This window comes from Chenopodium album, chromosome 19, assembly GCF_948465745.1.
Source record: "Chenopodium album chromosome 19, dcCheAlbu1.1, whole genome shotgun sequence".
In the NCBI taxonomy this organism is placed as follows: Eukaryota; Viridiplantae; Streptophyta; class Magnoliopsida; order Caryophyllales; family Amaranthaceae; genus Chenopodium; species Chenopodium album.
This window is the reverse complement of record NC_137852.1, coordinates 20,577,516-20,591,284: the sequence shown is the minus strand read 5'-3', so window position 1 is coordinate 20,591,284 and position 13,769 is coordinate 20,577,516. Positions and strand designations below refer to the sequence as shown.

At 43.4% G+C, this 13,769-nt stretch overlaps 1 protein-coding gene across 1 annotated transcript; it reads right to left on the bottom strand.

Annotated features, from left to right (window-relative positions):
• Positions 1–10,891: 10,891 nt before the first annotated feature.
• Positions 10,892–12,671, bottom strand: LOC145594906 (enoyl-CoA delta isomerase 1, peroxisomal-like). The gene has a single exon (XM_081651256.1). It carries the CDS (start codon positions 11,861–11,863, stop codon positions 11,111–11,113), a length of 753 nt encoding a protein of 250 aa, XP_081507382.1. The 5' UTR covers positions 11,864–12,671; the 3' UTR covers positions 10,892–11,110.
• Positions 12,672–13,769: the final 1,098 nt, after the last annotated feature.

The window sequence follows — 13,769 nt, the reverse complement described above, 5'->3', positions numbered from 1 at the left end:
CACACACATCACAGATACATGGCCAAAGATACTTCCCTTAGGAACCTTTTGTCATGAAATCTTAACATAACGTTGAAGCATGCTTTGTCATATCAACATCACTTATCACTCATAATCACCATTGCATCAAAGTATGAAGTACTTAGCCTTCGTGCCTAAGTTACCTAAATACTTTCATAATCGAGTCAACTAAGATAGTTTAGGAGGAATTACTCCTTGCACCTTGAGAGACAACATTGAACGCATATACTAGATTAAGCTCATTCAACATGCACCATTTAACACTTCGATTCTTTTTCGCGTCTTTCTTTTTTCGGGAGAAAGTCGGTACCCTCTACAAAAATGACGGAAATTTTGCGCAAAAATTACACTTTCTCACACACTCATATGCACAACACATTTGTTATAAAATAATAAATTTGGCAAAAATAAAATGTTAATAAATAATAAAGTGCATATATATACAAGTGTCTAGTACATAGGTCATATGAATAAAATAGACAAAGTCCTACAAAAGTCAAAAATAAATAAACACATGTACAACTATGGCGCCGGAGGTCGCAAGTCGCGAGGGATGCCGAATGTATCGAAAAATGTCCTACTCCGTGGAGTATGTCCATCATCGCCCCTTGAACCACCAGGTGGCGCGAACTGCAACTCAGGGCCAGGCCACCTAACCTCACCCTGAAATCCGACGGAAAGAGGTTGAGGCTGCAAAGGCTGCTGCGACGACGAGCCAAACTCGTATGTCCCACCACCCATCCCACCTCGAACGGTCGGCCCGGTCGAAACCTCCTCAGGTGATGACGCCGAGTCCTCTACCGCTGCGGCCTCAGAACGACCACCCCGGCCACCTGAAGTAGTCCGGCGACGCCTCGAGTCGGACCTAATAGTCTCTCTCCTAGGCTCGGGTCTCGACCGAGTGCGTGGAGAAGGAATAGGCTGCCCCTGCAAAACTAAATCAAAGTTAGCAAGAGCAAATGAAAAAAAATAAAGTCAAAAATGATGAAAAACAAAAGTAATACCTCCTCAGCATCGTTGCTACGACAGGTAGCCCGGTTCCGCAACCTCACAAGCTGGCTGCGAAAGGCGTCTATGCACCTAGCCATAGCCGTCACCACCTCACGGGAAAACTGCCAAAGTAACCAAGTCAGTAACAATTATAAAGCAAACATAAAGATGATATGGGAAAAGCTACTTACTCGAGTCTGGTGACGAGGAATAGACCGCTCCACAAACTACTCATCCTCTGGAGCTGGCGGAATAAGCTCCTCGATCGGCCCATACGTGCCCTGATAGCGTATGGACATCCTCGGAGGGATGAACTCCCTAGGGCCAGCCTGTTAAGAATGAAAAGATCAGAAAAATACTTGGGGGCTACCTAAAAAAAAAAGATAAACTAAATAAATAAAAGCATACCGCTGCCTCCTTTGAAAGGACGGGAGCCGGCGCTAGCAACGGTAGCAGGTCCTCCTCGTAGCTCTGCTCGAGGAGAACGTAAGACCTCCAAGGAGTACCCCGAGTAGGTCCACCAGCACGATCCCGCTGTGAGGCATCGTGGAACATATGCCGAGGTGGAGGAGCGGGAACAACAAAGGTATCTGAGGAGTGCTGGATGGCTACCCTCTCCCCTAGGTAGACCACCGCGTCGTACGTCCCCTGAAAGTAACGACGCTCAGCTGTGTACTGCGCCGCCAGCGCAGAGATAGGAAAAGCAGCCCAAGGTCGATAGACCGGGCTAGGCTCCTGAAAAAATTGCTAAGTAAGATACTAACACCGAAAGATGATAAAAGAAAAAGTATGAATTGAAGAAACCTACCGTGAAAATCATCTCTCGAAGGCGCAGCACCTCCGGCGGACCTCTGCGGCCTCCCCAACTGGCAGCAATAGGGAGCACGCAAGGAGAAGGTCTCGCAGGTGCAAGAGAAGGAAAGTACTCGTAGAACCAAATCTATACGGAACAAATGAAAATCAGTAAAGATTGTGCCTCTAAATCTAGATTTAAAACCTCAAAAAGGAAAGGAGATGTACCTCTACGACCCTCCAAAAGCTGGAAAGAGCTACCTCTCCAGACAAGGCCTTGTGACGACAGGAGCGCCGCAAGCCCAGTAGAAAATCCGCATAGGCCATGCTGGCCCAGTCATATGTCCCGACCAACTGGAGGTCGCGAACAGCGGACAGGTAGTAAAGTAGTACTCTACTACCTCGATCAGGGGAAAACGTCCCTGATAGCAGAATCAACACAAAGATGCGCACCCGCTGCTCTCGGGTGGTCGCATCATCCTCAAAGGATGCAACCAGCGTGCAGCGACGAATACATCGAGAACTCAGCTGTCCCGACTGAGCCTCAGCCTGGGCCCGAACAACGATCGGCCCCAATAACTCCAAAACCTCCGGCGAATAGACAGTAACACCGGCATCGAAAGGCAGAGGAGTAGACTGAAACTCTAGCCCCGTAATGAGGCTGAAGTCAGCTGGAGTGACCGTCATCTCACCCCAGGGAAAGTGAAAAGTGTTGGTGGTGTCCCAAAAGAACTCCACCATAGCTCTGACGACGAGGTTACCCCCATCGTATGAAAACATGGCCCGGGTGGCCTGCAGCAGGGGAGTCAATCCACATGACTCCCAAAGACGACGAAGTCCCTCATCGCGACTGATGAAGTTGTCGTACAAAGAAATGATGGTGGAATTACTCGAGCCATGGCTACGGGTCCTCCCACTCGCAAGACCTCGTCAGATCCGCTCCGACAAATGATGAACCGGCGCATGAAACAGGGTGCGCTCGTCCCAATCCGGCATGAGACCCAGCCTAGAAGTAGAAGGCACGTCCTCGCCCTCGCTGGTGGGCTCGTCCTCTCGACGCGTGTCCCTCGACCAGGAACCGGAACCACGTCGTCTAGCCATGCTAAAGTATGTAAAAGTAATTAAGTTTAAGGCTCTACAGTATCTGAAGTTCGCCTAGGCCGCATGATACTATGTTCGCAAAACAGAGTACGTAGTACTAAAACAGAGCAAAAATTTCAAACGAGCATGGAAGCATTTTTCAAGCAAATAAACAATTTCTTGCAAACATATGATGAATATTGTGACAAATTGTACAAGTAAAAGCAGTAAAAATGCAAAGTACGACCCACATTGTTATTCACGACCTCAAGAGGTCCAACAATGGTGAATCCTTCGTTTCTTCACCAAATTGAGTCAAACAAGTCTCAAAATACTCCCAAGGTAATATACAAGCATAATTAAACAAATTCAAGGCATAAAATTCAACGAACAAAGCAAATTAAGCAAAATGATTTTCGAAATTTTCGAAAATTCGCGAACAAGAACGGATAATTCGTCAAAAACCGAGAAGAGTTTGAACAAAACTTACATGGATCGGGAAAATAGATGAGAAAAGCTTCGATTTGCAACAAGTTTGAGCGAATTTGGTTGAGAAATGAGCGAGAACGAGTGAAGTGAAGATTTCGTAAGAAGCAGAGCAGCGAAATAGAAATGAAGAAGAAGACGGGTTTAAAACCCCGATTCTGTCGCCAAACGACAGAATTGTCGCGAGGCGACAGATGCAAAAGCTTGCGACAGGCATTTCTGGCCAGCGCTGGAGCGGCGACAGAGTGCTGGGCCCCTCCTTATGGTTCTGTGGGTCTAGTTTAGTAATTTGGGTTCCTTGGTACGCCAGTTAGCCCCTTTGAGCAAATTGACATGATTTAGTCAGCTTAATTGCAATACACTGAGTGATCGACTTGATGAAGATCGTCTCACTTAGCTTAAAGCGCCTAAGTATTGGCTCATAATAAGGCACCGAAATATTGGTTCAACAGAGGTACCGAAATATTGGTTCAACAGAGGTACCGAAATATTGGTTCAATAGATGCACCGAAGTAATGGTTCACAAAGGCAAAAGCACCAAAGTACTGGCACAAACATACAAAAGCAATGATAACAACGATATATTAAGGGTCAATAGGTAAAATGATTCTTTGACGATATCCCAACATAAAGAGGAGTTGTCTAGTGGCGAAGCACGGTCGTGGCGAGGTAGTGTCACAAATTTTGGAGATGGCGAAGTAAGGTCAACTTCGACGGTCCCTCAAGGTAAAGAAGAGATTGTCTATAGCGGCGACGTACTGCCGTGGCGACATACGGCCACATCCTAGAAGATGACGACATACAGTTATTTTCGACGATGTTCCCGAAATACTGTGGAGGATTGTCACCAAGAATATTGAAGACGACGACATACGGTTATCTTCAACGATGGCGTTCACGAGGCACTGTGGGTGTTGTCACAAACAACAGATGAAGCGGCAAAACGGTTACTTTCAGAGACGTGTGCTCGACGGTGCAAGATACAAGTTTCTTAACTCTTTTATCTGTTTAACTAATGATTAGTTTGCAGGTATCGGCGTTATAAGAATGATTTGGAATCGCAGAACGTTCTGAATCATTCTCCGTCCCTATCGCTACTTTGACTTTCGTTTTCGAAACCTAAGTTTCTCCAAACTCAGTCAAAGTGGGGGCTTCTGTAGACACCCATTTGTGTCTCCCCAAAACCAAACCCAGTGATGAATGCCTTTCACGTTGTGTTATTATCGAATTGGGTGAAAGTGGTTTGAAAGTCGAGTGTTGCGGTTTAGTTTTAATTAAAATTCTTTTCTCTCTGTTTTTGAAAATGACTTTGTTTATTTGACAATAGCTGAACCAGTTTAGTTTGGTCTATAATTAATGTCCAATAATAGTGTAGATGGATGGGGCTCGAAGAGACCTTTCCAATGATATATTATAAGCCCGATTCCGATGAATATTGAGGAAGTTATGGCCAAAATACTAAACTGGGCCTGGTTAATTATTTAAATACGGCCCAATGATCTAGAGGAGGGCCCAATATTAATTATTATTCCTAAAATTATTAGGATTAATTATAATTTTTTAGAAGTTTCTAGAAAGTTCTTTTTAATTCTAATATTATTAGATTTAATAATTAATTATCTTTAATAGATTTTTATTTGGAATGAAATATCGTTTTGTTATCTTAAATACATATTTTATCTTCTGTACGGATTCCGTAGATCAAGTTGATTAAAGATCGGATTCCGCGTGAAGAAAAACGCGCTAATACAGGCTGTCGCCAAACGACAAATCTGTCGCCGCGCGACAGACCCTGTCGCCTCGCGACAGACCCTGTCGCCTCGCGACAGACATTGTCGCGTCGCGACAGAGTCGATTAATGGCGACAGCGTGTAGTTTTATTCCTTATCAAATTCTATGTTTTTTCCGGATTATTTTCATTATAAATAGGGTCCGAATTCCTGTTTTCAGAAACATCAATTCACAATCATCAACTCTTTCTTAATTCTCTCTATTCTCTCATCAAGAATTGCTTAATTCTTTTCTTTCTCTCTCTTTCAAAACTAACTTTACAAAATACAATATTCCGCATTCACAAGACTTAGAGTCTCTTAGCCAAGTTCGAAGTTGCCTTCGCCCTAGACGTGAAAGGTTGATAATTTCTGAGGGTTTGGTCCAAAACTAGTCTAAACTTTATTTAATTTGATTTTAATTTAATTCTTTGATGCTTTAATAATTTTTTATTATTTTCATTGAAGTTTACTAACTTGTGTATTTTGTTATTAGAAAGAGGTACGAGGCTTCAAAGTATGTAATCTTATTACTCTCTTTCAATGTAGATAGCATGTTTATTATTGTCTTATAATTCCTAGTATCATGTTAGGATGTTTAATATTCCTAGTGTCATGTTAGGATGTTTTTTATGCTTTCTAGTATCATGTTTAGGATGCCTTTACTCTTTCTGTTATCATGTTAGTGACATGTTAGGTTTGAAGCTTTGATCTTTATTGTTTAGTGACATGCTAGGAGTTGTTATTAACCTTGTTAGTATCATGCCTAGGATCTTACTATTATTATTGAGCTTTATTATGCCTTATCATGATTATAATTATCATCATTATTATTATTGTTTATTATTATGTTGCTTGATTTATATTTTATTTATTGTTATTGCTTGATCACACCTTTTATGCTTGTTAAAGGGAATTTGTACTTGAAATCACGCTTAATAAGATAATTATTAATTTGGTTTAGGCTAATGTGATTTTAATTCAAGTGATCGCCAATAATAGTATTATTTGTGCATTAATATTCAACCAACATAGATAAACAGGGTAGGATTAATATAATGTTTGTATGTTATTCGAAGAGCGCACATGAATACGAGCAGAACAAAGTAGAGGCCTATTTTATAGGGCGGGTCCTTTCTTTTGTAGATTGGATTCGTACCCTCATCCCCGGACCCTGTTTGGTTCAAGACCTTATGGAGTAGTTGACGGTCCTTTGGATTGTCTTTTGGGTTTACAAGTTCCTAAAACTTGTTGGCGACTCTTTTTGCTCTTTTTCTTTCCCTTTGGAACGCCACCGTACTTTAGTGTATGATCACAGTGGGGTTCAAGTTTGGGGTTATCGTAATGCTTGAAATATTCCCTACAACCCCTGATCAGTGACGAAGGCCGTCTTCTCTTGATCTTTTTTCCACAGGGGTATCTGATGGAAGCCGGAATAAGCATCCATGAAACTCATCAAGGCATGACCGGCTGTTGAATCGACAAAACTGTCAATTTTGGAAGTGGATAACTATCCTTTAGGCATGCCTTGTTGAGGTCTGTGTAATCTACACACATCCGCCAGGTACCATTCGGCTTCTTTACAAGCACAACATTGGCCACCCAGTCGGAGAAATTACATGGCCGAATGAACCTGGCATCACAACATTGGCCACCTAGTCGGGGGAATTACATCGAGATCCAGGCTGATGCCTGGCATCTCTTCCACTTCAAAGGCAAAAACGTCTTTGAATTCTTTCAGCAGAAGGTGCAAGTCTACAACCAGAACAACATTAGCAACCGTCCCTACCTTAACAGTTCGCTCTGGACGGCTGTCATCCAGAGCAAGATCTATACTTTCACTAGCCGGTTGGGGACGGAGCTCCTCTGACCGTTCACCGGTCAGTGATTGATATTTCTTTTCTTTTTTCACCTCCACTAGCTCTGCAGCTTTCCTTTTCTTTCTGGTTGCTGGTGGGGGTGAACTGGCATCCCTGACATTGTCAAGGACCATTGGTTCCTTCCCTTGGCCGTCTGCGGCCACAGTATCTTTGACGGCTGAGAGATAGCACTCCCGGGCCGTGTTCTGATCCCCATTCAGGGAACCAACAGAGCCATCATCCCTCTTATACTTGATGAGCATAAGAGACGGGATGATTACCGCCTTGGCCTCGTTGAGGGTTGGCCTCCCAAGAATAATGTTGTAGGCGGTCAACTCCTCAACGACCAAGAATTTGACGATAATATGTCGTCCCTGGCTTTTCTCTCCTAGCCGGATGGGTAAGTCAATTCTTCCGGCTGGGTAGACCATCCCACCCCCAAAACCAACCAAGGGGTGGGTGACCGGATGCATGCTGCTGGTGTTGTATTTCAGCTTCTGCAAGCACCGGAGGCTGATGATGTCCGACGAGCTGCCGGTGTCAATAAGGATGCGTCCAACCAAATTGGTTGGCGACCTTACATTCAATGACAACCGGGGCATCATGCGGACGGCGGACGCTGTCCCTGTCCTTCTCAGTAATGAGGACATCCGGGAAGGTGGAGCTGGCAGACGCCTACTCTTCATCATCCTTGTCCATCTTTCGAAGATGGCTTTTGGTGCCCCGGATGGTAGGGCCACCACAGGAGAATCCGCCTGCTATAGTGTAGACCGGATCCTTATCGGTATCCGAGCTACTAGTAGGCTGGTGGGTAGTCTTGGGGGACTGGCCCTTATTCTTCTTCTTTGCCCCGGCTGGGGACTTAGAAATGTAGGACTTCAACATCCTTTTGTCAGCCAGACGGTCCAATGCCCGTTGAAGGCTGAAGCAGTCGTTGGTGTCATGGCCAACTTCCTCATGGAACTGGCAGTACTTGTTCTTGTTCCGTGACTGGACGGAACTTTTCATTGGATTCGGCTTCTTAATAGACAACCGGTCCTTTACCTCCATGAGGATGGAGTTGCAGTCTTTGTTAAACTCGTACCGGGGAACGTACGGTTTAAACTCTTTTTTCTACTTCTGGGACGGCTGCTCAGAATCACTGACCGCCCAGACTTCTTTTCTTTTCTTGCTCTCTTCTTTTTTCTTTGCCGGCTGAGCAGACCAACTCTCTTTTTGCTTGTCAGACTTTTTGGGGTCCGACTGGCTACCAGGCGTGCAGAGGTCGGTTGCTTGGATATAGCTTTCCGCTTCCCTCAGGGCCGCCTGTAGCGTAAATGCCCCTTTTCTGACAAGGTCGAACTTAAAGTTCGACCCTTCTCTCAGACCCTTAAAGAAGTTTGTAAATTCTACCTCGTCAGACAGCCCTTGGATCTGAATCCTGACCAGGTTGAACCGCCTGACATATGAACGTAGCCCTTCTCTCTCTCCCTGCTTAATGGTGCTCAAGTCTAAACTTGTCTTCTTAGCAGGGATGTTCATTGAGAAGTTGGTGGCAAACAAGAAGGCTAGCTTCTTGAAGCAATCAATAGATCCGGCTGGCAAGTTGCCAAACCATTGTTGGGCAATGCCCTTCAATGTAGCCGGGAACAATGGCACCAGGTGGCATCATCCCAACCTTGTAAGCACATTAGGTTGGTATATGCCATCAGGTGGTCTTCCGGGTTGGTGGTACCATCATAAGTACCCACCAACACATTCTTAACCTTGGCTGGCTGGGCCGCCTCGGTTATATTTGTGGCAAAGGCAGACGGTTGTTCGCCAAGCCTCATCAGCCATAGCTGCCAGTCTAGTGGCTGGACATTGTTATATGCCGCCTGACCTCCGAATGGGGGTGGCTGCATAAATTGGAGACCATATTGCCCATACTGCGCTTGAGGTGCGTATGACATAGACCCTATCATGAGTTGAGGTTCGGTGTTGACTGTTTTACCGCCGGTTCGACTCTCACGCAAGGACATGGAGTTCCTTGCAGAAGCTTCTTTGAAGCTGTCTGGAAAGCTCGAAGTAGAAGCTGACTCAGACTGTTGCTGTCTCCTTCGATTAATGACATGTCGAGCATCGAAGGTAGACGTCTTGTTGGCCTCTGGCTGGGATTGCCGGGGCTGCCTCTGGTGCATCAGAATTTTAGCTCAGTCAAGTTTGCGGCTGCCTTCTCCTTGGGATGAGGAGTTGGCTGCCTTTCCTTGACTGGCTTCTTCTTCTTCTTCCCATAATTGGATGTCTTTTTAGCCGGCGGACTCTTGCTAGAGCCAGCCTTGTTGTTGTTGATCATCTCCTTGATTTCACCCTTGAAGGAGTTCATGAATTTAATGAGCTCATTCCGGGTGACCGGAGCTTCACCTCTGGTCTTCCGGGTTTCCCCGTCTGACCTTCCAGGGGGCCGCCTGCTTGGACCCGCCTGGTCTTGATTACGCTCCTGTTGATCCTTGGAACGTATGGACTTAGAGATGAGGGAGCCGTTTTTGGTTGTATAAGTCTCCACATCATTGTCCTCTTCATCTTCCTCCTCAGTAAATACCTCCGGCTGAGGCTGGGGCTGAGGCTGAGGAGTAAGTTGGGGAATTCTAAAACCTGTCGGTTGAATAACCGGTTGTAGATTTTCAGGATAACCCGTATGAGTAACCAGTTGCAGAGTAGTAGAGTTAGAGATTGGTACAGAATCTTGAGCCATCTTGAGGTACTCTCCCCACAGACGTCGCCAAATGTTTTGGGTGTTTTTGTCCCTTGGGAGAGTTACAACTCGAAGACTGGTCCTGCTGGCTCTGTACCTGCAAAAACAACAGAGACACCGGTTGGGTGGTGCTCCGCCTCCAACGCTCAAGTTAGTAACTTGAAGAAGGGTAAAAAGTGCGGGATTTAAGGTGGGGATCTGGTTGGATTCCAAGCTCAGGAGTTCTCTGATGAGAGAGAAAATGGATGTAATAAATGATTGTGAATTGCCTCCAAAATGGGGGAATATCTCCCAATTTATAGGGTCATGGGGAAATGTGCCCTCCCCTAGGTCATCTGACCTAGGACAGCTGGGCTGCGCCGCAAAAATGCGGTTTTATGGGGAATTGGGCCTTGAAGGCCGCAATTCTAAAGAAGCATCTGGGGAGGCCACGTGTCAGCTGGAGATTGGTCAGAGGTGACCTGCCAGCCTCTGACACGTGGCAGCCCCTCATTGGCCCAAGTGTTTAGGGTAAAAATACCCTAAACACGTGCGATGACACTAATATACATAAATTAGTTTTTGGCCCCGTGCAATGCACGGATTTATAAAGTAAGATTTATTAATAATTTTACTCGATTGAAACTATATAAAGTTAATTGAAATTAAATGACTTATGTAACAATTTTATCTTTTTTTCAAATTTGAATTTATCAATGTCTATCTTTTAATTTCTTAATTATGTGTTGCATAAATAAAATTTAATAAAAGAATTTTAATTTATTAATAGATTTTTTTGTTTTTTTTTTTAAAAAAATAAATAAATAGCATTTTGGAGGGAATAAATAAAAAATAAAACAAACATCACATAATTTAAGTCAATCGCTTGGCAATAAAGTTGTAACACAACGTCCATATCTTTCTATCACTCAATTTTTTGAGACAAAAACACAAAAAAGAACAATAAACCAAGCTCAAAGACGAGACTTCGATAATAAACAATAAACCAAGCTCACATAGAAATTTACAAGTTTATATACTTCCTCCGTTCTATTAATATTGCAACAAGGAGGAAATTACGCATCTCAAAGCACATTTTATATGCTAAATATCTATAATTGTGTAAGAGTAAAAATTAAAAAAAGTTGATATTGTGAAAGTATTTTATGAGACGAATCCAATAAGATCCCACGTGACTATATTTTGCTTAACGCATAAATCTATATTATATGGTCAAACAAGAGTAATGAATAGTACAAAAATTCTATTGTTGCAATATTAATAGAACGGAGGAAGTACAATTTTTCTTATAGTCTCCTTGGCCAAGGAACAAAACTGTAAGTAAATTAACAACATTATTGTTGATATAATCCCAAAAACATTATGCTCATACTCGTAGGAGATAAACCGAGACTTCCTCTTTAAAGACGAGGCTTAAACTTAATCACAAGATCATCATAATTCAAACCCAAACCTTGATTATTACCAATTAAATCCAAAACTTCTTTCAACAAAACCTTCCTATTTTCACCATAAACAACCCCATCCCAACCCCTCTTAACCAACTCCTCCCCCAACTTAACCGCCCCTTCCACCGTCGCCGCCGCTCCTTCGAACACTTCATCCACAACCCCAATCTCTCTCTTCCCTCTCTCCGCCGTCACCTTCTCCGCCATTAACGCCACCTTCCTCATCCCTTCCCACCCTCCTCCAATCTTACAATTCATCACAGCCACAAACCATGGCGGAATCACCAACCCAATATCCAACTCACTCATATACAAATACCCTCTTTCTTTCCTCATCATTACGTAATCATGCGCCATTGCTAGGATAAACCCAGCTGCTGAAGCATGCCCATTAATGGCGGCGATTGTCGGCATTGGAAATGAGATTAGTTCAGCAATTAAGGCTTGTAATTGAGAATCCATGATTTTTTCGGCGAGTTTAGGGTTTGAAGAGGAGTTTACCCAGGCTATGTCGTAGCCATTGGAGAAGAATTTGCCGTCAGCGGTGGTGATTAGGGCGGAAGGGGTTTTGGATGCCAGGGATTGGGATTTGATTTGCGAAAGAGATGATCGGATTGAGCTGATTAAAGTTGGGTTTAGACGATGTTCGTTGTTGCCTGTTAAGGTTAAGATGTAGAGATTGCCTCGTTTTTCTACTGTGCACATCTTCTCTTCTTTCTGATTTTCAGTCGATGATTTCACTGCTTGTGTGGTATGGAGGAATGGAAGAAAAGAAGGATTAGTATTTATGGTCAATTGTTGAAAATAGCCCCGGTAATTTGGAGCGATGATAGTTGCAAATGATGTATACGAGATTTGATCTTAACCGAGTCTCGCCTTTGATTACTTTAATCGAATTAGTTGACTTTTGCTGATAAACTCGATTGTGGACTTGTGGTTGGGTTGCTTGGGAGTTGGGACGCTTGGGTATGAATTTCATATTTACTACCAGCAAAAGGACCCTATTTCACATTTGCTACCCCTTTAAAATTTTATTTTATTTTACTACCACCGAAACACACTAACTTTCATAATCACTACCACTTAACGGAATCCGTTAGATTTCCGTTAAGTTTATTAAAAAAAAAAATTAAAAAATTAAAAAAAAAAATTAAAATAATAAATAAATAAATATAAAATGAAAAAACCACCCAAAAAACCCTAGCCCTCCCCGTCATCCACCCTCCCCCCTCCCCCGGCCGGCGGCCAGCGCCCAAACCTGCGGCCGGCGCCGGCGATTCGGGTCGGAATCGGACCCCTCCCCTTCCCCACCCAAAACCGACAATCCTAACACTAATCCCCCTGCCCGAAACCACCCTAAACGAGTTTTAGGGTTTCGCTTAGGGTGGTTTTTGGTGGCAGGGAAATCCTTCGTCGCGGCCAGAATAGGGAACGGGGGACGATGAGGGGCTGGATCGGGTTTCGAGGGGAGAGGGGCTGGGATCGACGGGGGTTTCGAGGGGAGAGGGGCTGGGATCGACGGTGGTTTCGAGGGGAGAGTGGGGCTGGGATCGACGGGGGTAGGGGAGAGAGGGGCTGGGATCGACGGAGGTTTTCGAGGGGAGAGAGGGGCTGATCGGGTTTTCGAGGGGCTGGGAATGCGACGCCGGCGCCGACAATCAGGGTGGTCGGAGTCGCGGGCCCAGGGGATTGGGCTCAGGCAACTATGGTAGTGGCTTGGTGGCTGGGCTGGACGGTGAGTGGTGGTTGCGGCGGATTGGCAGCTGGTGGGTGGGAAGGAGTGGTGGCTGGACGGTGGTTGGGTGGTGGTAACGGAAATACTAACGGTGTAAGTCAAGTGGTAGTGATTATAACAGTTAGTGTGTTTCGGTGGTAGTAAAATAAAATAAAATTTTAGATGGGTAGCAAATGTGAAACATGGTCCTTTTGCTGGTAGTAAATGTGAAATTTTCCTTATTATAATTGCTACTTTCCTTTGCTTTAATGTTTAATTAAGAGTGGAGGTAAAATAAAATGAATGGAGCCAAGATTTTGTGATTGATCTTTTTTGTTTTTCTTTTTTTTTTTTTTAGGATTGTGATTGAATATTTGACAACTACACCATATGATGACAGAGTTTGTCACATTATACAAAGATGGCTGATAAATCCATCTAAGCAGTTTTAAAAAATTGAGATTAAAGACTAGAAACTTCTTATATTTCTACTCTATCGATGTGTTTTTATAAGTGTTGCACTTGATTAAACACGCTTAGTGAGACCTAATTTTGACCGATTTATCTAATTATGTGTTAGTGTTATTATACAAAAATTGATATTATGAAATTATACATTATGACAAATCCAACGTATTATACATTTATACTACCTTCATTTCATATTGATTGCAACAAATGGATATTTGATATTATTTGTGAGATAAAAAAAAACAAAAAACAAAAAAAAAACAAAAAAAGAAAACAAAAAACCAAAAAAAAAAAAAAAAAAAAAAAAATAATCTTTTGTTGAAATTAATATGAAATGGAGTTAGTATAATATCATTTGTTTTTTTTATCTATTACGGAGTAACAAAATAATCAAGCCAAAAGCATTAAATAGTGAAAAAAAATCAA